Here is a 26868-nt window from a genome sequence, read left to right on the forward strand (position 1 = left end):
ATTTGCATCAGTAGAAGTCCAGCACCATATCAATCATCGGTTCACAGGTCTCGAGCCATGTGGAGGGTCCCGGACATCAAACGCTCCAGCACCAATGGACGTCAGGGGAGGCACACTCGCCTTCTCGTATATCTTATTTTCGACGTACCGTGCATAAATAAGTCATTCTAATCGTTGCCCGATTAAAATGTGACCAGTTTGTGCTCAGACCTGATCCTAGCGTTCAGTCGAAGTGAGACATCTGGATGCGGATGGGGCGGCACCTTAAACGGATTAGAATTTAACCGTTCCGGACAGTGATATAACAACAGGTGCAATCTCATGGGTAATTTGCTTTGATTTACAACTACAATTAGCCACTAGGTGCAACCCAGATCTATCTACCTTCCAGTGATAACTGACATTTGAGTAAAATATTTTGATTTTCTTTGAGTAGTGAATGTTCTGCAAAAAACAGTTTCATGTTTTTATCTCTTCGAAATTTAAAAAGAGATACGGTTATGGAATGTGGATTGTAGATATCAATGTTTCTCTGGAAATATTACAAAATTAAGAATTTACGGAACACAAACAAATTAATCATTCATATTTCAGCTTTGACGTATGTTCGATCTCGTATGTCAACACAGAAGGCGTTTTCAGCCTGCAATACGCAACTACTTTGACTTATTGGCGAGAAAAAAATGTATTCTGTACTAGCCCCAACCCGTCATTCGCGGACAACTTTATCAATTATTCACGAGCGGGTCCGTATACGTTGGTTCGTGCCTTGCCAATTAGAATGCATATTGATGGCAATTTCTGGCCAATATCACGGACGCTACCTCTGTTCGCAATAATGTGGGCTGTGCCACTTGACGCCTCAGGTCAGCAACATCGATCAGCGTCGCGTCGGCTGTAAACTTAGGCACTCACTGCAAGTTAGGTATGCGTGAATTATTCACATGTTTTCAAAACAGGTGCCGTTTGATATCTTCCTAGTTATTTTCCATGTGAACTGGACGCATCAGGGTTCCAAGCTGTCATAAATGAATGATAATTTGTTCAATTACAGAGATTAATATTCCGAGACAAATAACATCGAGGGAGGATTACGATGCCAAACAGGTGCACTTTATAAAAAAAAAATAGCAAATGACATGTAGTATTAACTTTAATTCCTGCTCTAGATTTGTTTGAAATGCGATAAATATAGATGGAACTGGTTGTCTCCAGAGGTAAAGCAATAAAACATTTTACGATAGCCATTCACGGGCAAACAAGAAATGCATGCAAATGTCTAATGTGCAAGTATCCAATCGTTACAAATGCAATTTATTTCAAATTAATGACATCAGAAAGAACATCACGGAACTGTTCAAATTGTCATATTTATTCATTTGTTTGTAAAATTAACTTCCTCATACAACTACGACTCGTGCTTCCTATTCTCCCATTAGTCCAATGATGAAGGTTTTGACCGATTTTGCTCTGTGGAATGCGTTTTCCATCCCCAGCAGCAGGCCCATAAATTCTTGCACATACTAAAATATGTCACCTGTGACGCGAAACGATCGTTAAACTAATGATCGTTATACTAATGATTTATATTACTCATAAAGCACGACCAGCTATAGTTGCATAAACTGAGAATAACAACGCAAATAGCGCTACAACATTCACAATCTGGTACCCGATGTGCTCAAATCATAATTTCACACCTACACTTTTCTTTCAAAGGCGCACATTGGCAAATTTGATATTATTGATCGCGATCACGCTTGATTCGCAGTTATCAATTTTTAATACATATACCCTTAGAGATATTTTGCTATATATGTAATAACTATGCACTACCTTTCAAAACAACTTAGAGGAGAATACCGCGTAAAAGTGACCCCAGTGTAATACGAATTCAAATTCTAAATTAAATCCAATTCAAATCCAAACTAGGTATAGAATACGTAATATGGGAGATGGAACGATAAGAAAGTTGTGGTTCAATTATGTTCACCTAAAATTAAATTAAAAATTGCGACGAATTTTTTTACGTAGAATCGACCTTCGGAAAAACATAGGGGGGTCATTCTGCAGAATCAAATTTGAGACCGTCGCGAAAAGTGGTCAGGAAGTATGGGCTAATAACTCAGCCATCTTCCAAGCAATTTTGATGATTTTTATATCAATCGATCGACAAACTCTTTAAGATTTTGCACAACTATTAAAAACAATTGAGCAAAGGCGCTAAACTATTGAAAAATTGAATTTCATCAGACATTGTTGAAAACTTGTTATACGCAGTTAATTGCCTACATTTCGGCTATTAGTCATTCGGCACGTGAATTGATAAAATGTGAAAAATCAAATTCGAAAAATGATTAAAGGCAAGAAACCTATAATTACTGTTCTGAGTCGCTGCACTCTAATACCTAATTCTACGTTGATTTTGCGGTCATGTCTCTGATACAACCTTCCACTTTTTTTATTTTAAAAGATAGAGGCTTACTATCTTTAGTAAATGTGTTTTTTGTTATCTCAACATTTTAAACAACTTTGGAGACGATCATAAAAATGTATTTATCTTAATAAGTTATAATAAGTATTTGAAAAAAATTGTTTTGAAGGCACCCTCCTCAAAAACGCATCATATCTCAACACTTTGGTCAGACTAACTAAACTTACTAATCTTTTCATTTCAAAAGATGCGTCTCTTCATGCCTAAGAACTTCTTAGAAGTAACCGAACCTTTGAAATAAAAAGTTTAAACGCTGTTCAATTTTGATCGTGAAATCGAGAGTTTCGAGTTCCAATACATTGGACACACCTTCTGAATGAAACATACCTTACCCACTCTAGCCTACAAGGGGTTTCACATGTCAATTATAGCAGAAAGCTAGGACTTTCAGATGCCACCTGAACCAAATGCACCATTTTGCGCCACTCGTTCATGAATACACTCAGCAAAAATCAGATTGCACTTTTCTACTTTTCTTGGAGATGGTTCAATTTCCCCGGAATATTTTGAAATTCGATTTTTGACAGCACCCAAAAAAAACGATTATTTATCAATAACAACAACAATTTACATACGGCAGCAAAATAAAATTTCCATAAATAATTGGAAATATTCAATAAAAAATAGAAAACTGCCAATAAAGAAATCAGGGTATGAGCAATTAATAAATATAAAATTTCCACAAATAAATCAAAATTTCCATAAACAATCAAGAATGTTCCACAAAACAAAAATAAATTCAAGTGGTAAAAGCAAATTAATATCAAGTGCAGAAGCAAAAAATGCAATTATAGAAGAAGAATTTTCCATAAAGAAATCAAAATGTTCCACGGAAAAAATACAAAATTTCCATAAATAAATTAATATTAGCATTGAACAATTGTAAAATTTTCCACAAAATAAATATTTTTTTTTCCACGAAAAATTAAAAACTTTCCACAAGTCAATAAAGAGCAATAAAAAATAAGAAAATTTCCATAAAAAATATGAAAGCAATAAAATTGATGAAATTTTCCATGAACTTCAAACGCTTTTAAAGAAGGAGTCATCTACGGAAAAATGTTCAGTTTTATTGCTTTTTATATTTCTTTATGGAAATTTTCATATTTTTTTATTGCTCCTTTTATTTTTTTCGTTAAAAGTTTTTTTTTGTGGAAATTTTTTTTAGTTTTTTAATGCTAATATTGATTTATTTATGGAAATTTTGAATTTTTTTCCGTCGAACATTTTGATTTCTTTATGGAAAATTCTTCTTTTATAATTGCAATTTTTTTCTTTTAAAAGTGTCAATTTATTTTTGTTTTGTATAAAATTCTTGATTGTTTATGGAAATTTCGCTTTATTTGTGGAAATTTTATATTTATTTATTGCTCATACCCAGATTTCTTTGTTGGCAGTTTTCTATTTTTTTTCATGGAAAATTTCTTTTCATTAAGAGGGAGTTTTTATTTCAGTCATTTACATACTGTTGTACATCGGTAAAGTTAAATTAGATGTTTCTTAGAGAATCTGTGCGAAATCTGAGTAGGTATATTTATTTATTTTTGACTTTGATAAAACGGAAATGAGAAAAGGGGATCAGATCTACCCAGTCTCCCCTATTGATCAATGCGTATTTTGTTGGCCCCAATAACTTTGTAGAAGACCACAAAAAGGAATAAAAATCGTATTGAAAAGTTATATAGATGGAGCTTCGCAATCTTTTACAAAGTTCCTCGCAATATCGAACTCCACACTTTTTTCTGGGGAAACCAACTCTCTATTTATGTGTTTGACGGAAAGAAAGTTTTCATCTCACTTCTAGGTGGATTAATCATCAAACTCATTACATCAAAAGATGTTTTATGTCTGAAAACTTTGTAGAAGACACCAAACGTCCTAAATCAAGGGTTTGAAATTTATTCAATGTTGATGAAATTGAACACTATGTGCACCCTAGTCCTCACCTTACGTTTTTCGGAGCACAACTCTCAAATAACCCGAGTAGGTATAACATTTTGGATTTATATTGTAGTTAGATAAAATTTGCAAAAGATTTCGATTGGATTTCCTTGGGTTTGAAAAGATGGATTGGATATGGATTCGATTGTATTTGGATTGGATTCAGATTTGAATTGGGTCTGAATTGGCTTGGAATTGGAAAGGCATTGGATTTGTATTGGATTGTGATTGGATTTGGATTGGATTTGGATTGGATTTGGATTGGATTTGAATTGGATTTGGATTGGATTTGGATTGGATTTGGATTGGATTTGGATTGAATTTGGATTGAATTTGGATTGGATTTGGATTGGATTTGGATTGGATTTGGAATGGATTAAGATTGGATTTGGATTGGATTTGGATTGGATTTGGATTGGATTTGGAATGGATTAAGATTGGATTTGGATTGGATTTAGATTGAATTTGGATTGGATTTGGATTGGATTTGGATTTGGATTTCGATTTGGATTTGGATTTGGATTGGATTATGTTTGGATTTGGATTGGAATTGGATAGGATTGGATTTGAATTGGATTTGGATTGGATTTGGATTGGATTGGATTTGGATTGGATTTGGATTGGATTTGGATTGGATTTGGATTGGATTTTGTTTTGGATTTGGATTTGATTATGATTGGATTTGGTTTTTGATTTGGATTTGGATTGAATTTGAATTAGATAGGATTTGGATTGGATTTGGATTGGATTTTGTTTTGGATTTGGATTGGATTATGATTGGATTTGGTTTTGGATTTGGATTTGGATTGGATTTGGATTGGGTTTGGATTGGATTAGATTGGATTTGGATTGGATTTGGATTGGATTTGGATTGGATTGGATTATTGGTTTGGATGGTTTGGATTGGATTTGGATTGGTTTGGTTGGTTTGGATTGGATTTGATTGGTTTGGATTGGTTTGGATTGGTTTGGATTGGTTTGGATTGGTTTGGATTGGTTTGGATTGGTTTGGATTGGTTTGGATTGGTTTGATTGGTTTGGATTGGTTTGGTTGGTTTGGATTGGTTTGGATTGGTTTGGATTGGTTTGGATTGGTTTGGATTGGTTTGGATTGGTTTGGATTGGTTTGGATTGGTTTGGATTGGATTTGAAATAGATTTGGGATTGATTTGGATTGGACTTGGATTGGATTTGGATTATATTCGATTTGAATTTGATTTGGATTGTATCTTAATTGAATTGGACTTGGATTGGATTTGGATTAGATTTGGATTGGATTTGGATTGGATTTGGATTGGATTTGGATTGGATTTGGATTGGATTTGGATTGGATTTGGATTGGATTTGGATTGGATTTGGATTGGATTTGGATTGGATTTGGATTGAATCTGGATTGGATTTGGATTGAATTTGGATTGGATTTGGTTTGGATTTGGATTGGATTTGGATTGGATTTTATTGGATTTATATTTGGATTTAGATTTGAATTTGGATTAGATTCGGATTTGGATTGGATTTGGATTAGATTTGGCTTGGATTTAGATTGGATTTGGATTAGATTTGGATTGGATTTGGATTTGATTTGGTTTGGATTTGGATTGGATTTCAATGGATTTAGATTTGGATTTGGATTGGATTTTAATGGATTTAGATTTGGATTTGGATTGGATTATATTTGGATTGGATTGGATTTGGATTGGATTTGGATTGAATTTGGATTGAATTTGGATTGGATTTGGATTGAATTTGTTTGGATTTGGATTGGATTTGGATTGAATTTGGATTGAATTTGGATTGGATTTTGATTGGATTTGGATTGAATTTGATTTGGATTTGGATTGGATTTGGATTGGATTTGGATTGGATTTGGTTTGGATTTGGTTTGGATTTGGATTGGATTTGGATTTGGATTGGATTGGATTTGGATTGGATTGGTTTGGATTGGATTGGTTTGGATTGGTTTGGAATGAATTTGGATTGGTTTGGTTTGGTTTGGATTGGTTTGAATTGGTTTGGATTGGTTTGGATTGGTTTGAATTGGTTTGGATTGGATTTGGATTGGTTTGGATTGGTTTGGATTGGTTTGGATTGGATTTGGATTGGTTTGGATTGGGTTTGGATTGGATTAGATTGGTTTGGATTGGTTTGGATTGGTTTGGATTGGTTTGGATGGTTTGGATTGGTTTGGATTGGTTTGGATTGGTTTGGATTGGATTTGGATTGGATTTGGATTGGATTTGGATTGGATTTGGATTGGATTTGGATTGGATTTGGATTGGATTTGGATTGGATTTGGATTGGATTTGGATTGGATTTGGATTGGATTTGGATTGGATTTGGATTGGATTAGAATTTGATTGGGATTGGATTCGGATTGAATTTGGATTGGATTTGAAATAGATTTGGGATTGATTTGGATTGGACTTGGATTGGATTTGGATTATATTCGATTTGAATTTGATTTGGATTGTATCTTAATTGAATTGGACTTGGATTGGATTTGGATTAGATTTGGATTGGATTTGGATTGGATTTGGATTGGATTTGGATTGGATTTGGATTGGATTTGGATTGGATTTGGATTGGATTTGCATTGTCTTTAGATTGGATTTGGATTGGATTTGGATTAGATTTGGCTTGGTTTGGATTGGTTTGGATTGAATCTGGATTGGTTTGGATTGAATTTTGTTTGGTTTGGTTTGGTTTGGATTGGTTTGGATTGGATTTGGTTTGGTTTATTGGATTTATGTTTGGTTGGATTTGAATTTGGTTTAGATTGGATTTGGATAAGATTTGGCTTGGTTTAGATTGGTTTGGATTAGATTTGGATTGGTTTGGTTTGATTTGGTTTGGATTGGTTTTAATGGTTTAGATTTGGTTTGGATTGGTTTTAATGGTTTAGATTTGGTTTGGATTGGATTATGTTTGGATTGGATTGGTTTGGATTGGTTTGGATTGAATTTGGATTGAATTTGGATTGGTTGGATTGAATTTGTTTGGTTTGGATTGGTTTGGATTGAATTTGGATTGAATTTGGATTGGTTTGATTGGTTTGGATTGGTTTGATTTGGTTTGGATTGGTTTGGATTGGATTTGGTTTGGATTTGGTTTGGTTTGGATTGGATTAGGTTGGTTTGGATTGGTTTGGATTGGATTGGTTTGGATTGGATTGGTTTGGATTGGATTGGTTTGGATTGGTTTGGAATGGTTTGGATTGGTTTGGTTTGGTTTGGATTGGATATGAATTGGTTTGGATTGGTTTGGATTGGTTTGAATTGGTTTGGATTGGTTTGGATTGGTTTGGATTGGTTTGGATTGGTTTGGATTGGTTTGGATTGGTTTGGATTGGTTTGGATTGGTTTGGATTGGTTTGGATTGGTTTGGATTGGTTTGGATTGGTTTGGATTGGTTTGGATTGGTTTGGATTGGTTTGGATTGGTTTGGTTTGGATTGGTTTGGATTGGTTTGGATTGGTTTGGATGGTTTGGATTGGTTTGGATTGGTTTGGGTTGGTTTGGATTGGTTTGGATTGGTTTGGATTGGTTTGGATTGGTTTGGATTGGTTTGGATTGGTTTGGATTGGTTTGGATTGGATTTGGATTGGTTTGGATTGGTTTGGATTGGTTTGCATTGGATTTGGATTGGTTTGGGTTGGTTTGGGTTGGATTTGGGTTGGTTTGGATTGGTTTGGGTTGGTTGGATTGGTTTGGATTGGTTGGATTGAATTTGATTTGGATTTGGATTGGTTTGGATTGGTTTGGTTTGGTTTGGTTTGGATTTGGATTGGTTTGGTTTGGTTTGGATTGGTTTGGATTGGTTGGTTTGGTTTGGTTTGGTTTGGATTGGTTTGGATTGGATTGGTTTGGATTGGATTGGTTTGGATTGGATTGGTTTGGATTGGATTGGTTTGGATTGGATTGGTTTGGTTGGTTTGGAATGGTTTGGATTGGATTGGTTTGGATTGGTTTGGAATGGTTTGGATTGGTTTGGATTGGTTTGGTTGGTTTGGATTGGTTTGGATTGGTTTGGATTGGTTTGGATTGGTTTGGATTGGTTTTGATTTGGTTTGGATTGGTTTGGATTGGTTTGGTTTGGTTTGGTTTGGTTTGGATTGGTTTGGATTGGATTGGTTTGGATTGGATTGGTTTGGATTGGATTGGTTTGGATTGGATTGGTTTGGATTGGTTTGGATGGTTTGGATTGGTTTGGATTGGTTTGGATTGGTTTGGATTGGTTTGGATTGGTTTGGATTGGTTTGGTTGGTTTGGATTGGTTTGGATTGGTTTGGATTGGTTTGGATTGGTTTGGATTGGTTTGGATTGGATGTGGATTGGTTTGGATTGGTTTGGATTGGTTTGGGTTGGTTTGGATTGGTTTGGATTGGTTTGGATTTGGAATGGTTTGGATTGGTTTGGATTGGTTTGGATTGGTTTGGATTGGTTTGGAATGGTTTGGAATGGTTTGGATTGGTTTGGATTGGTTTGGGTTGGTTTGGATTGGTTTGGATTGGTTTGGATTGGTTTGGATTGGTTTGGATTGGTTTGCGTTGGTTTGGATTGGTTTGGGTTGGATTTGGGTTGGTTTGGAATGGTTTGGATTGGTTTGGATTGGTTTGGATTGGATTTGGTTTGGATTGGTTTGGATTGGTTTGGATTGGTTTGGATTGGTTTGGATTGGTTTGGTTGGGTTGGTTTGGATTGGTTTGGATTGGTTTGGATGGTTTGGATGGTTTGGATTGGATTTGGATTGGTTTGGGTTTGGTTGGATTGGTTTGGATTGGTTTGGATTGGTTTGGATTGGTTTGGATTGGTTTGGATTGGTTTGGATTGGTTTGGATTGGTTTGGATTGGTTTGGATTGGTTTGGATTGGATTTGGTTTGGTTTGGATTGGATTTGGATTGGTTTGGTTTGGATTGTGTTTGGATTGGTTTGGAATGGTTTGGATTGGTTTGGTTGGTTTGGATTGGTTTGGATTGGTTTGGATGGTTTGGTTGGTTGGTTGGTTTGGATTGGTTTGGATTGGTTTGGATTGGTTTGGATTGGTTTGGATTGGTTTGGATTGGTTTGGATTGGTTTGGGTTGGTTTGGATTGGTTTGGATTGGTTTGGTTGGTTTGGATTGGTTTGGATTGGTTTGGTTTGGATTGGTTTGGATTGGTTTGGATTGGTTTGGATTGGTTTGGATTGGTTTGGATTGGTTTGGTTGGTTTGGATTGGTTTGGATTGGTTTGGATTGGTTTGGTTGGTTTGGATTGGTTTGGATTGGTTTGGTTGGTTTGGATTGGTTTGGATTGGTTTGGATTGGTTTGGATTGGTTTGGATTGGTTTGGATTGGTTTGGTTGGTTTGGATTGGTTTGGTTGGTTTGGATTGGTTTGGATTGGTTTGGATTGGTTTGGTTGGTTTGGTTGGATTGGTTTGGATTGGTTTGGATTGGTTTGGATTGGTTTGGATTGGTTTGGATTGGTTTGGATTGGTTGGATTGGTTTGGATTGGATTTGGATTGGTTTGGATTGGTTTGGATTGGATTTGGATTGGATTTGGATTGGATTTGGATTGGTATGAATTTGGATTGGATTTGGCTTGGATTTGGATTGGATTTGGATTGGATTTGGATTGGATTTGGATTGGATTTGGCTTGGATTTGGATTGGATTTGGATTGGATTTGAATTGAATTTGGATTGGATTTTATTTATTTATTTATTTAATTTATATTTTATTTATAAACAATGAGGTAGATAAACGGCTTATATCGATAAAAATAAGCTTCTACAGCAATAATTCTAGCTCACACAGCTTAAGTTGTTTGTTGGGATGTGCTCCACAATTCTACATATTACTAATAGTAGACATTCGTCACGTAGCATAGAGTGTGAAGTTCATTGACTTAAATCCTAAGCATCACCGTTTCAATCGTAGGTGTTCATTGCGCGATACATAAAGCTTCGACCTTGTAGAACACACCTGATTGACAATAAACGTTCGTTTACCATTAAGTCACTCGCCGCCATCGCATTGCAATTGGCCAATTCTTTTCAAAGTCCGCATTGACGGGGCGTTCAACCCAACGCAGTGCAGCCCCGTGCTTGGACCCAACGAGTGTACAACATTTTATGCTGTTGATAGACCTACACTCAAAGCCAAAAGTATGTATCGCCTACCAGTGCCATTGCTTGTCGAACCATTCTCTTTTTATTTCTATTCCGCAACAGTTTTGCTATGGGCTCATAAATTTGCCTCGCCTCCGCAATGCAGCTGCACGCGTAGTTCAAGTTCAATGACTACTTCTTTTGCAGTGCTGGTTACCAAGGGAATAGCAACTTCCTGCATGGCAATATCTAGCCGGCTCATTCGAATCCAGACTGTATGAGAATGTAGGTGAAAAAGCGGAACATGAAAAAAACAACAAGTCCCCTTTCACTTTCTCACAAGTTGGAGTACCATTTGGTTCTCGATCGAAAGTCATCTGGACAAAAGAAAAAAAACTACTTGAACTTGAAATTAGCTGGCAGTCTAAAGGCCTTCTGCAAAACCGAATCATTATTTCGACAGATTGATTAAACAAAGCGGTATAAAATGCAAGACAAAGCCCCATGGATTCAGGTTTATCAGGAAGTAACCTACAAAACGCTTCGCGAAACCTTCGGCGTTTGAGATAGTCCATGGGTTCAGGATAACCTTGGTGGCATGATTTGCGGTTCTTTTGGATCAAAAAAAAATCACGCTAAATCCGGTGAATGAGTAACTTCTAAAATAAGCTGAACACGTTGACAGATTGCTTCGACTGTATACAAGTTAAGACAATTTTGATATGGAAAATCTAGCCTTTTCCATCCTACGTAATAATATTCATCTATTCTCAAGACAAGATAATGAGTCACAATTTTCATCTGTTCCTGTTCGTGTTCACTAGAGTGGGGCGCAGATGTATGGAGAAATGCAAACTTCATCTAATCAAGTTAGATCAAGGTTTTTTCCGAATCAACTGTGCAGAATGTGGGCTCGATTGGTTGCGTCTTCGCTTTCCGCATCGCGTTTTAAATTCGTATGTAGATTAGTATGGGAAAACGTACTTTTAGCGGCTTCCATTTATCGTAAATCACGTGACTCAATACGATAGCATATAGTCTGAAAGATGCTGAAACACTTTGCCAAAGAAGGTACGTAGCTGGAAGGTCTATACAAAATGTTATTACGCTTCGAAAATTGTTGTTCAAACCAGTGGACAGTTTCAGAGGGAATGCAGAAAGAAGAAATCGTCTATTGTCAATTAGATAACCTCGAGACGCTCAATAAACCAGACGTTGCTAGCCAGCTCTGTCTTTTATGATACCGTAATATCACTTATGAAACCTCGTAATCTGAATAGGTTATTGTGTATGTTATCCATGTCATCCAGAACTGACAGAACAACATAAATGGCTCAATATTGCTTTAATTTTATTGATTTATATTTTTTAATACGGTGTCGAGACCCCATCGAGTGATTTGGCATCATCTTTTCCACAAACTCAATGTCATAGTCATAGAAACGAGATCGAATGATACTCGTGCTTGCTCCTCAAGGATCCAATTGTTTGAAAACAACCGTTCCGAAGCGATCGTACATAGATCTCACATTACCGCATCATCTGCACACTCACTGGCATGTCTCCGATGTGTCTAGTAAAGTGACTTCAACTGTACGTTGCACACGAACACCTTCATTTTCCATTTAAGGACCGCATAAACATTGTAACAGAAAAGGTCGCCCATTAATCGCGATTTATGGATGCACTTTTCGATCGCGTTTGGTCATGGATGCGTTTTGTCTATTGAGGAAAAAACTCAACAAACAAGTGAGACTGGGCGCAATCGTATATGAGGGTTCGTCATACTCAATAAATGTCGGAATGGAGTTAAACACTTGTCAGCATAATTGACATCTGTATAGTATGGAATGAGTCACTCAGTTAAATATAAATTGTACACAATCTAGTTATGATATAGCTATATAACTGATGATTGTTGAAAAAGTGAGACGGTGTGAATTACGCTGTCTGTCACATTATTGACACTTATGTTTCGCACTTACCCTGTCAAGTTTATGCAACTAGATCACTAAAATATCGCGAAAAAATCACCCTACTGATTACATTAATGTGACCAGACGTCCCTGCATTTTTCAACTTCGTTTTACAAATTTATTACAATTCATACAGCCTTACAAATATTTTTCCAATTTTTTTTGGTCAAAATATATGTGAAATGCACTTTTGGAAGATCCATTTTCAAACCAGTGACGCAATACAGATAGGCGTCCCGCGTTTCGCAGAACGCTTGCTGGTCACATTAGATTACATAATATTATAATTGTTTTATAAGAGAAATCATTATCGCTTAATTGACATGATTTTCTAGATTATTGATATTATTTTTCCCAAGCGGAGAATACATTAAAATACCTTCCAACAACTGGTTAATATCTTGAAATTATAATCTGTAAAATTATAGAAAAACAAGATGACAAGATATTGGAATTAATACAAAAATGTATACTTATTGAAGGGATCGAGAAACCATCAACGCGAATCTTTTTGAGGTATAGATCAAAAATATGAAAATCGTTCAATATGATTCAGATAGTAGTTGTAAATTACTAAGGCCAACAGTGAAATGATGATGATGTGATACGAATTGATGTTTGCTTGAAATTTCGCAATAATATGATATTGATGGTGACAAGCTAATCTAAAATAAAAAAAATCAAGTCTTCATGGCTATCTTCAAACCCGTAACAAATAGTTCGATAAAACCATTATTGTGAAATGTTTCTTAAGCTTATTAGTTCTCTTATGATTATCTTGAAGAAAATTGTTATAGTGCCAAATCATTTGGTCAAAATCATTGTCAAACGAATTACCTAAAAAAAAAAAATGAACGTGATTTCCAATAGATTTATAATATCTTTACACAATCATGATTTTTTTTTCGAGATTTCAATTTTGTATATTTTGATTTCTCTGAAAATTTGCATATACATTCTTTGTGATCTAAAAACATAATCTGCATCATTGGTTTGCCATTTTGACTCTAGCCAAACTTTTGACAAGTGCCTAAGCATAAGCACCTTGAACACTTAAAAAAAATCACTTGAAAACGGGCTGACCGATCGTTTTGATGTCTTCGGCAAAATTTTAGGTAGGGACACGGCAGGTATTTCCGTCCATCGTCATAGGGGCTAAAACCATCGAAAGGAACGTCCTTTAGCTGAAACTCCACTATAGCAGAACGTATCTCCTGAGCTTACGATTTGATACGGATGAGTTTGTCAAAAAAGTTTCTCTTTTATTGGTTTTCGAGACTATGACGAAAAGACGAAAATACCTGCCTAAACCCTAATCAATGGGGCTATGTGAAAAAATATACACTGCGAAAAAAATTGTTTAAACATTGAAAATACCCTGAAAATGGCCAACCACTACTCCATTACTAGCATTTGTCAATAAATATCGACGGTTCAGTATAATTTGGTTGAATAGATTTGAAAAAAAAATCGAAAATTAGGGTAGAGAACCATTTGGGCAGTACCCCCTATTCCCGTCCGCAACGTTCATTACTCGATCGCATTACAATCGAATTACTAGTTTTTGAGTACATGGTTAGTTTCTGTCGATATCTAGTGATTTACAAAAAATCAAGCCATTTGGTTGGAACTCGGTTGAGTTATTAACGTTGTGGACGGGAATAGGGGGTGCTGCCCAAATGGTCCCGCTCCCTACTTTACATTTAAAAAATCGGTATATTTTATCTTATAACTGCTGTATCTCAGAAACGGTAGCACTTAGAAAAAAAATACTGTGCACCTTTTCCATTGGAAATTTAACGTACTTTCTTAAAATCGGGTCGATCAAAACGTATAAAAAAATATTCCGACTATTTTTGAAAAACCAACTAATTTGAAAAAAATATGACTTTTTTAGAAAAAATAAAGCTTTTTTTAGTGGAATGTATTCATCCGTCTAAGACGAGTTTGGTACTTTCTATCGAGTCGAGTCAAGTACACTGAGGAAAATGGACGTATGATTTTCAATCAAACGCCTTATGAAAATTTGCCTCAAGTAATCGATATGAATTTCAATATGTTGCCTTATGAATGATGATTTTCATTTAAAAAAAAGTAAAGTGCGGCAGACTGGGTTCGAACCATGGACGTCGGGGTCGGGAGGCCGATATGTAGACCACACGCCCATCGACGCTTGTATATTCGGGAAGGTAACTGCGTATAAGAAGCACTGTTGGTGGAATAATTAGTCGAAGAGTTATTACGCGCCAGTTATGAATTTCGTTAGTCAAGTTCGCTGAGTGACTAGACACTAAAGACGACCTCACAGTTGACCATCAACCAAATCGACCACGTTCCAATCGACGGTAAATTCTTCTCCGACATGACGAACGTCCGCACTTACCGCAGTGCAAATATTGAATCCGACCACGACCTCGTTGCAGTATGCCTGCGCTCAAAACTCTCGACGGTGTACAACACGCGTCGTAATCAAACGCCGCCTTTGGGCGGCTACAAGACGGTAGACTAGCCCAGGACAACTCGTAGCAGCTGGAAGTGGCACTCCCAACGGAAGAGTAGCTAGGCGCAGCGTCTCTAGAAGATGGCTGGAGAGATATTCGATCCGCCATTGGAAGCACCGCAGCCGCTGCACTAGGCATGGTGCCCCCGGATCAGAGAAACGACTGGTATGACGGCGAATGTGATCAGTTACTTGAGGAGAACGAGGCACGATATAGACGGGCGCGAAACAGACAAAACTCGATTTTCCGGATGAAAAAGCGCCAGCAAGAAGATCGAGACCGTGAAGAGACGGAGCAACTGTACCGCGCTATTAACATCCGAAAGTAATATAAAAAAAAGAAAAAAAAAGGTTCACGTAAGGGCCACGTGCCACAGCCTGATATGTGTAAGGACATAAACGGGAACCTTCTCGCGAACCAGCGTGAGGTGTTCCAAAGTTGGCGGCAGCACTACGAAGAACACCTGAATGGCGATGTGGCAGACGAAGATGGCGGTATGGTGATGGACCTGGGAGAACGCGCACAGGACACAATTTTACCGGCTTTGGATCTCCAGGAAATCCAGGAGGAGATTGGCCGGCTGAAGAACAACAAAGCCCCTGGGGTTGACCAACTACCAGGAGAGCTATTTAAACACGGTCTACAAAAAGGGCGATAAGCTGGATTGTAGCAACTACAGCGCAATCACATTGCTGAACGCCGCCTGCAAGTTACTCTTCCAAATTCTATGCCGCCGACTAACACCAATTGCAAGAGAGTTCGTGGGGCAGTACCAGGCGGGATTTATGGGTGAACGCTCTAATACAGATCAAGTGTTCGCCGTACGTCAGAAATTGCAGAAATGCCGCGAATACAACGTGCCCACACATCATTTATTCATCGACTTCAAAGCCGCATATGATACAATCGATCGGGAACAGCTATGGTAGCTAATGCACGAAAACGGATTTCTGGATAAACTGATACGGTTGATGAAGGCGACGATGGATTGGGGATGTGCGTAGTTCGAGTTTCAGGGGCATTCTCGAGTCCCTTCGAAACGCGGAGAGGGTTACGGCAAGGTGATGGTCTTTCGTGTCTGCTATTCAACATTGCTTTGGAAGGAAATGGCACAAATCTCCCAAATTGAGGTGAACGTGCCCCTGGAGCCGACGTTCTGATACCTGGAAGGGGTAATACAAAGAGCAGGGATTAACACGAGTGTTTTAAATAATTCCGTCCAGCTATTTGGCTTCGCCGATGACATTGATATTATGGTACATAGCTTTGAGAAGATAGAGGAAGCAACATCAGACTGAAAATGGAAGCTAAGCGGATTGGACTAGTCATCAACACGTCGAAGACGAAGTACATGATAGGAAGGGGTTCAAGAGAAGACAATGTGAGCCATCCACCTCGAGTTTGCATCGGTGGTGACGAAATCCAGGTGGTAGAAGAATTTGTGTACTTGGGCTCACTGGTGATTGCCGAAAATGATACCAGCAGAGAAATTCGGAGACGCATAGTGGTTGGAAATCGTACGTAATTTGGACTCCGCAAGATCGAATAGAGTTCGCCGCCGTACCAAACTGACAATCTACAAAACGCTCATTAGACCGGCAGTCCTCTACGGACACGAGACCTGGACGATGCTCGTAGAGGACCAACGCGCACTTGGAGTTTTCAACAGGAAAGTGCTGCGTACCTTCCATGGTGGGGTGCAGATGGCAGACGATATGTGGAGGAGGCGAATGAACCACGAGTTGCATGAGCTGCTGGGAAAACCATCCATCGTTCACACCGCGAAACGGACGACTGCGGTGGGCCGGGCATGTAGCCAGAATGTTGGACAGTAACTTGGTGAAAATGGTTCTTGGCAACGATCCGACGGGCACAAGACGGCGAGGTGCGCAGCGGGCAAGGAGGATCGAACAGGTGGAAGATGACTTGCGGACCCTCCGTAGACTGCGTGGTTGCCGACGTGTAGCCATGGACCGAGCCGAATGGAGAAGACTCTTATATACCGCATAGGCCACTCAGGCATTAGTCTGAATAAATAAATAAACAATAGCTACAGCACACTATTGAAGATCGCGCTTGTTTTCACTTACTTGCTCGATAGATACTGCAAACTCAAAACTGTTCCGAATCATGACAACCCATCAAAACAAATTTATGAAACTTGTACCTTAGGGTGGCTCAAATTAGTATGGGACAAACTTTTTTCAAATTTTTTGATGGGCCGCCCTTTTATTCGGATTTATTTGATGTCCTGATGCTCTGGACAAAATTTCAGCCAAATCGGCTAAAGTTTAGTTGTTAAACTCGTTAGAAGTTTATATGCAAAAATGTATGCAGAAACATCCAAAAACAGTGATTTGCAGTTAGACAACACAGTTTACGATGAAGAACTATGATACTCATTCAGGTCTTGAAGAATTTAATACAGAATGTTATGCTGAAAACCGCGAGAAGATTAGTGTTCGCCCGGTGAAGTTATTAGCGTTTCTCTGAAGTGGGGTTAGAGCAAATTTCGTTTCTTTTACCTTTGAAAAGAAAGAAATTCACCCATACAACACTCTAGTAAAAGCCAATATCTTAGCCTAATGAACTCTAATCTTCTCATGGTTTTCAGCAAAACATTCTGTATTTAATTCTACAAGAACTGAATGAGTGTCATGGTTCTTCATCGTAAATTGTGCCGTCTAACTGCAAATCACTGTTTTTCGATGTTTCTGCATACATTTTCCCATGTAAACTTTCAACGAGTTTAGCACCGCCCAAACGTTGACTGATTTGGCTAAAATTTTGTCCAGAGCATCAGGGCGGCCCATCAAAAAAATTAAAAAAGTGTTTTTTGAGCCACCTTATTGTACCTACACAAGTGCGAAAAATCAACATCGGATAAGCAGCTCTCACAGAGTAGTGATGATTCTCGCTTTGTTCTTGCTCATTTTGTGTTGGGGATTGCACAGCTGTGTAGAACAAGTGGAAATGCATCATCAGAACCAGTGTTCCCCACGTTTGGAGCTTTTTAAAAGAAATTTATCATGAGACATAGCCTCCCGAAAGAATTCGTGGTTGAAGTTTAAAATAGTGAAATGTGAAAAAATCGAATAAATCAATTAAAGCTACAATCTTCTCGAAACTTTGGCTCATTATCTGTATACATTACTATAGAAGTGTCAGTGGGTCTATAATTGAGGGGATTAGAAGCAGAGGGGTGTAAGTGACATTTTGGTCAAAATTGAGTTGACTACAGCCAAAAATGCTTTGGTTCTTTGCTTTGCGGCAATATTTTGATATAGTTTGCACAATGTTTATAAAAAATGTAAAAATTCACAGAAAATTAGTAATTATTTGAACTTTCATCCTATTTGTATGAAGCGAATATATATTAATATTAAAAAAAATTGAACCCATTTTTCTCAAAACTAACTTTTTGTCACTTACACCCCTTTGCATTTGACCCTCTCATTTACGTTTATTTATCAAAATCTCAACTGTAATGCAAATAAATACTATTATATGAAAATACATGAAATTTTTGCTAGTATAACAATCTGCGTGACTTTTTGATCACACCGCGTCTGATGTTAATTGCTAATCCGATAATTGTCTCTCCGTCATGTTATCTCAAAGCAATTAGCAGCCGTATTATTTGACCTTCAAGGGCAAAACATATTACACACCGCAAACTTGCGAAGAAACTTATGTTTGCAATTGTTGTTAGTGCCTTACATATATTATTTTCCCACAGTCACGATTTACACGATGTTCAACATCCAATGCTTTGTCCGAAAGCCGATCATTTAGTAGTCGCGTGGATAGAGTTAGAAGAGCTGACAGGCTAGCTGCACTTGCCCAGTGCACATTGCACTTGCATCAGGATCAACGATAAAAAGCAGGTGTGTAACGCAGCACCTCCCGAGAACGTGTTCTCACACATATGCTAATGAGTGGGAACACGTCTCTCAAAATGGAAGGTGGTTTGTCACATTAGCTATACTGTGTGGTTCAGTAAGTACCAGGTGACAGCCGATTCTGATAATCTAATCTAGCACGGTACCCGCCAGCCACCGACTGTATTGTCTCAATGGAAAAGGGCTAACAAGCGTATTTACTTGTGCGACGTGATCAATGGAATTTATATGTTGCATGCTAATCAGTTTATGTCTCAATTAGTATCAACGTCTGAAGAATACTGAGAAGCTACGCAAAGCGGAGATCTAGGTTTGTATGTTTGAATGTTTCACATACAAATTCAGGAAGAGATGCATTGTTTTTTTATCCAAAATTTAAAGAAAAAACTCTAATGTAATGATGTAAAACCATAGGTTGACTTGACCCTCCAATTTGTTCTTGGCTTACCTACTTCCTTCTTATTTTTGGAGTCAAATTTCCCGGTTCTTTGTCTCGGCTTTTTAAAGTCGAAATCAAATTTGATCTGCACTTTAAATCTCTAAGGTTCGTGCTAGATTTAACACGCATTCAACTCACCAAACGATAATTGATTTGCTTGGTGAGTTCTTCCTCAAATGCCGCGATCACTTTGCTAATCCGAATTTTTCGGTTTTTATTTTCATTCCGCTAATTTGGGCTATTTGAGTTGCGGTTTATAGGCACCAACCGAAATCAGCTTGACATCCATCGCTCGATTGACTTTTCGCATTAAATGCGGTTACCGACCGGTTTCAATTGTGATTTATGAGTCACTAGAATTTGATATATTTCTAATGTTGTGCAATCCTTGTTTATGGCTTACAAGCTGCTACGTCATTTAGTTTTTTTTTTCACTTACCCAAAATGTACATCATGGTGAAGCAGTTGTCGAAGGCGAATCCCACCAGAAACCGGCACAGCGCGAACTGCCAAAAGTTGCCGGAGAGAACGGTGGCCACGCCGGCAACGAATCCTATCAAGTTGCAGCCGGCCAGGGCTGGGATGCGTCCGTATCGATCGGCGATCCAACCGAACAGCAGCCCACCGACTATGGCACCAACGAAGAAAATCGACTGGGACAGGGTCGCAAGGTAGGCGTTTTCGCAGACCCATTCGAGCTGAAAAGAAAGTGGTTTGAACTTTTTACATGCATGGACGAACAGAGGAAGACCTCTCAAATATTGATAACCTAAAGTATGTGCATATTGTGATAAATAGGGTTAATAGTGAAAACGATGGCCGAAAATAGGTTAATTAATAGGTAACAGATACTTACATCGGTGGCCGCTGTCCGGTACGGCACATCGGTAAAGTTGTACTCCCAACCGTGCTTGCAAGGCTGCGTCGGCCAGGACGGATCAGCCTTGCGGATATTGTTGGCTAACACTTCGGTATAGTTAACTGCATACATGGAGCACTTGCTGTAGGAAGCCATTCCATCGTCAAACTCAGTTCCATGTTCATACTCAACAGGAATCGCTAAGGCGCGTCTGAAATTAAAGAAAAAATAAATTTGTTAATTGTACATTTTTCAATTTACTGGTTTTTTACTGTAATACTTCCATTATATCTGAATTTCACAAACGCACGATTTATCAGCAGTAAGACATAACCTGATTGTTACGTAATGGAGGAATTAATGGTCTTACATATCTCCTTTTTTGGCGTTAATTAATATCCTTTACATCCTCATTCCAAGTCTCAAATTGGTGATTAAAATAAAAACGGAAAGTAGATAAACAGCTCTTTAAATTGACGTAAGTAAAGTAAAGACCAAGTATGCATAATACTTTCAAGGCCACATAATGACTTGCTTTCAGGATTTGTACCTTTGATATGGTTAAAATGGGTTATGCTTACTTCCACAACAGGTTCTAGTTATAGGCATATTCTACTTGAACTGGTATTTCAATTCAATGTAGAATTCGAGATAAAATTCAAACAGCTATCGTAAATTTGGGTTTTGCATTGATTTGTGTTGCTTGTGGACAAAATGTATAGATAAAAACAAATGTCAAATTGGAAAAGAAAACGGAAAGCCTCTTGTACAACATATTAGGAAGAATAGCAATTTCCTCATGTCAACTTGTAATGGCCAAGCTTCAGAACGATGTTCTTCAAAAACCACTATGTTTACATGAGTCAATTGTTGTACAACATAATTGCCGCACAGCTTTAGCTTGAGCTCTACGACTTTAAATTCAAATCCCCGTTGTTTGTTCGTGATCTACTTAACGAAGGCATGATTTGTAGTGAAGTTATCATGCACGCACGCTACACCCTCCTCCACGTACCAGCGACCATCGCTGTTGTCATGAAAGCTTCGCATGCGCCATCAGGAAGTTTGCGTCTTAATCTTTTCCAATTACACTTTTGCTGGCTGACTAATTTGCAGAATAGATATGAGCAGCCATTCAAGGGCGGTCAGGTTTTTCGGGTCAGCAAACATCAGTAACTGCTTGGTGCTGTGGGGGTTGATGGTTCGTGATCCAGATTACGCTCACGTCCCTTCACTTTGGGTATGGGTGATGCGAACTAATCTCTTGTCATCGCCACGATTATCCATCATATGGATCATTGACTTTATTTCCTTTTATTTTTTATAAATTCATAAGTGGACATTTCCTATTTTCATTCAATACCCCATTAGGAAGAGACACGAATTAATAACAATAGTGCTGTCCAATGAAAGCTTGAAGTAGCTCGTTTCTCCTTGTCCTGCTCATGCCCATTTGTTGACATAAAAGAACGAGCAGGACGAGAACAACTTCGAGCTACTTCGAGCTGCTCATTGGACAGCACTAATAGTTCCTATAGATTTAACATTGTTTGTCAAAACAAGCCAAATCGTGATCAATGAAGGTTATTCTGCTTGAAGTATGAAATAGGTACCACGCAATATTCACAAGTCCGATTGATTACGTTTGCAAATTCGCACATTGTATTAATAAAGCAATACATAATGCTGGGTAGACACCTTTACGTGGGGTGTTACGGGGTGAGTAGATGGTCACATTGCCAGCTACAGGCAAATCCTGACCCAACGAATACCTTCTCAGTATCCAACTTCGTGGTACTTATGAGGGTGTCGCTGAGTCGAGAGCCTCTCTTTAAGTATCACATCAACATTTTCTTCCACTCCCTTAGTTGTGGTACAGATAGGCGTAGTCCGGAGTAGTAATCCTCACGCTTTTGTCATTTTTATCTTAGATTGAAATCAAGGACTATACCTACGTTGATTTTTGATAGCAATCTGGACAGAAATTTCAAAAGAAATATGAGTTTTACTTCACTTTCATTTTTTCAGATATTTGTATTTGAATGTTTTTTTTTATTTTCGTATACTTATTTCCTCACATTTCCATATTCATATGTTTTATATTTACTTAATTTCATATTTTCATACAACTCATATTTCCAAATTTTGCTATTTTTTATCTTCATATTTTTTTAATTAATTTTTTTATGCTTTCATAATTTCATAATGTTGTATTCTTATGCTGCCATACACTGCTGTTAAGGAACTATATTTTTTAATTATATTTTTTCATAATTTATGTCTGCATATTTTATTTATAGTCGAACTTACCCGATCTTGCTTGGGTTGTTTTTTTTTTCTACAATTTAAATGTCAATCGTTTAGTCGTCTCCCTCTAGATCGATTTTAGTTTGAGCTTAATGGTTTTCTTCGGAATTCATGGAAACGCATCATTTTTACATTTGTTCAACTTTTCCAGCAAAATGTTCATTTTTTTCATATACATAAACACAGAAGAGCCCGAAACGATACGATTGGTGAGTAAATCTTGCAAATCGGTCAGCCCGCTCGTGAGTTATATTGCCTCAAAGAAAATGCAAACTTATTTTTATATACGTTCTCATTTTATCATTATCTCATTTCCATGTTTTTTTATGTTCGTATTTTTCAATTTTCATTTATCTTATTTTCATGTTTTCTTTTCTTCGTGCGTTCATATTGTCATATGTTTATGTTTTCATATATTTATGTTCTGAAAATGATTATCGACTACAGCTGGCAAGGTGTGGGCAGCGGGCAAGGTGGAAGATGACTTGCGGACCCTTCGTAGACTGCGTGGTTGCCGACGTGTAGCCATGGACCGAGCCGAATGGAGAAGACTCTTATATACCGCACAGGCCACTTCGGCCTTAGTCTGAATAAATAATAATAATATTTATGTTCTCATATATTTATATTTTCATACATTCAGTAGCGTTTCCCTAACCTCAATCTACCTGTGCACTGGACTTAAATTTAAGAAAATGGTGTGCGGAAACGCATAGAATTAATAGATTTTGATTAGTTTAAACGACTCTGATAATTTTATTTTCCATTTGGACTGCCAAAATATCAAAATTTCCATTTTTTGGGTCAGTGCACAGGTAAAAAGTGAGGTTACGCGACGCCACTGCATACATTTATTTTTTCACGTACATTTATATTTTCGTAATTTTATTTTTATAGTATGAAAATATAATAGTGTGAAAGTGTGCAGTAATTTTAATTTTTTATACTTTTTTATTATTTTGCTTTTAGGTTTATTATTCTCACAATTTTGGTTGTTTAAATGTTTACTTTTTATTTTTCGTATTTCACTTATATACCACATTTCTATATATTCATGATTTATATTTTCACACATCCATATTGTCAGATTCTGATATATTAATTTTTACTTTTTTATTTTTATATTTTCAAATTTATATATTTTTATGTCTTTTGACCCTTTTCACTTTGTATGCGTTACGCAGGCGGGTTACGCAATAATCTATCAATAAATTTCCTAAATTATAAAATAAAATATATGGTATTTGAAACAAATTCATTTTAATATTCAAAATATAATTGTAACAAATGATATGATATGGAAATATGTTGATTTTTCTTATTTGTTTCAAAGAAACAATTGATTTTTATAAAGGTACGTATAGAAGCATGAACCAAAAAATCTTCTCAGAAAAGCAAAAACGTAAAAATTTAAATTGATTTCAAAAATTTCTTCGAAGGAAGCTAGATAGCAAATGTGATCATGTTTTGAGACACTAATAGACCACTTATATGCATGTAGGTTAGGGTGTCCCAAAAAAAATCGATGTTCGAAAAGTCATGGTGCTCAACCCTGAAATGAAAGATATACCTGTCTGGATAATTTTTGTAGAACAAACCGAATTTCTAAAAAATCGTTTAGAGGTCGCGCCAGATCGATTTTTGAAAAATGAGCTTTTTTTAGGTGAAAAATCAAATATTGGGTCCTTTCACAATTTTTTCTCAGGGTCACCCATTCGTTTTATATTTTTTTATTTTTCTGTGGATCTTTGCCCGTATTCTCCATGAATTAGTTTTTGGTATTTTCCGTTTTTACAGTCTGCAGAACATTTTAAATATCGAAAATAACACATTTTTTTGACTAATTTTCGAAGTTACTTCATCCTTACACAAAAAATAATTTTTACTCGTGCAGAAAAACTTACATACTACAAAGAGCTATTTATAAGGAGTATTTTCATAAATAAAGATCCAAGAAATGTTGTTCTGGGGCTGAGATATTGCAGTTTTAGTAAATAGTCAAAAAGTGTTCAAATTCGGTACTTTTTCTCTACATGTTATAATTTCATCAAAATTGCACCAATATTTTAATTTAAATTAAAAACAATTCAAAAGCAGATAAATGGGAATATTTTCTAGGTAACATAGCTTTTCTTTCCAATGGAGTTGGTTACCTGAATCACAGGATTTGGTCGGAGTAAGTAAATGGAGCCAGTAATAAAATGATATCACATCCATCAGTTAATATGTAGCAATATACAAGTAATCAGGTTTACCATGATCTCTTTATTAGTTTTGATTCAATCATAGGATGCTTTTCACGGCATTCAAAAAACAAGGCAAGCTCAGCACGTATGTAAACATTCAGTTTGAACGTAAACATGTGTCGTCACTACTATAGACACTATAGGTTCCATAGACAAGCGGAGACACGGTTGAGTAATTTCGATTTACTGTATTTTCCCGTTTTTTAACAGTGTACCACATGAATTTGACGTCTTTACTAAAACTGCAATATCTCAGCCCCAGAACAACATTTCTTGGATCTTTATTTATGAAAATACTCCTTATAAATAGCTCTTTGTAGTATGTAAGTTTTTCTGCACGAGTAAAAATTATTTTTTGTGTAAGGATGAAGTAACTTCGAAAATTAGTCAAAAAAATGTGTTATTTTCGATATTTAAAATGTTCTGCAGACTGTAAAAACGGAAAATACCAAAAACTAATTTATGGAGAATACGGGCAAAGATCCACAGAAAATAAAAAATATAAAACGAATGGGTGATCCTGAGAAAAATTGTGAAAGGACCCAATATTTGATTTTTTACCTAAAAAAGCTCATTTTTCAAAATCGATCTGGCGCGACCTCTAAACGATTTTTTAGAAATTCGGTTTGTTCTACAAAAATTATCCAGACAGGTATATCTTTCATTTCAGGGTTGAGCACCATGACTTTTCGAACATCGATTTTTTTTGGGACACCCTAGTAGGTGTGCGTATGTGTGCAAATTCTGAAATTTACTACCATAGAAATCTCACTCATTTTTAAGGTACTAAACAAGATTAGTTTTACAAAATTAGGCATTAATAAGGCAAAATATATGCTATTGTTGAACGCTATTGAGTTTCATTCAGATCAATGACTGATTTAGTTAGTTCTGAATTATTAATATCGAGGATCGAGGTCTCTGGAAATTACGAGTATTTACCAGCGTTACAATAGTTACTAACCATGTTACAATAGCTATTTAATCCGGCGAGCGCCTTATAGATAGGCAGCCTGACGTACAGTGCGTTATCATTCGTTTTGTTGTCACTCAACCCATGAAATCCGCCTTTCGGTAGGCAATTAATTTGTCATTTTACACGTTCAATCGCCGTGGGAAGTTGAGTAGTTTTATCTCGTTTTAAATACTGGAGTCTGAAAATATTATTTCCTTATAAATAAGGAAGGGTCAAAATCTCACTGTAGGTGGATTAATCTGGGTTTTACCCTTATATTTTCATATCTTCATTTTGTTATATATTCATATCTTTATGTTTTCATTCTTTTATATTAATTTTTATTATGCCGAAAGGTCAAGGGAGGATAATAAAAAATAAATATTAAAATGAAAAAAATAACTCCTCGGATTTGTTAAAGAGTGTTTTGAAAATCCTCAAAATTATCCGAACTTTATTTTGTTGTCCCCTTAAAATATTATTTTTTGGCAAAAAAAATTCGAAGGAGGGGGAGACAAAATAGTATTTAAATATTTGTATCGGCCTTATAAACGTGCAAGTTTTTTTCAAATATATTTTTTATATTTTCATATATTCATGTCTTCATATCATCATGCTGCAATATGTTGACATTTTCTTTTCTTGGTGCTTTACATTTGTATTGTTATTTTTATCATATATTTATTTTTTCATACTTTTATATTCATTATCTTCTTCTTTCTTATCTCCTATCTATCTATATAAAAATGAGTTGACATTTCCTTTGAGGCAATATAACTCACGAACGGGTTGACCGCTTTTCTCACTAATCGATTTGTCTTGCGGTCCGCTTTGTTTATATATACTAAGAATATAGATAGTAGAATCTATAGATGAGCGAAAGCATGGCTGAGTTGAGTTTTTTGCCCGTGCACACGCGCATATGACGTCACAGCCCTTAACGTTTCCATTGAAATCGTGACGTCATGCTCGTTTGGAGACACGTTTGACAGTTCGTTTGGAGACAGAGGATTTATCTTCGCTCATCTATATATTCCACTATCTATAACTAAGAATTGGTTAGTTCGACGGGAAAAGTTGGATAATTATCAAAATACAACCTTTTTAATGATTTCTGAAGAAAACCATCAAACTCGAACTGAAATCGATCTAGAGTGCGA

General features: G+C 36.7%; 1 protein-coding gene across 1 annotated transcript in view; it reads right to left on the bottom strand.

The window, feature by feature from the left end:
- LOC134211394 (organic cation transporter protein-like) overlaps nt 1–26868 on the bottom strand; it is a 105230-nt gene that overhangs the window by 26981 nt on the left and 51381 nt on the right. The window contains exons 2-3 of the mRNA XM_062688201.1: nt 20198–20411; nt 19781–20039 (exon numbers count right to left, since the gene is read on the bottom strand). Of these exons, the coding sequence (XP_062544185.1) occupies nt 19781–20039; nt 20198–20411 (473 nt within the window). The remainder of the gene's footprint in view (nt 1–19780; nt 20040–20197; nt 20412–26868) is intronic.

This window comes from Armigeres subalbatus, chromosome 2, assembly GCF_024139115.2.
Source record: "Armigeres subalbatus isolate Guangzhou_Male chromosome 2, GZ_Asu_2, whole genome shotgun sequence".
NCBI classification, from domain to species: domain Eukaryota; kingdom Metazoa; phylum Arthropoda; class Insecta; order Diptera; family Culicidae; genus Armigeres; species Armigeres subalbatus.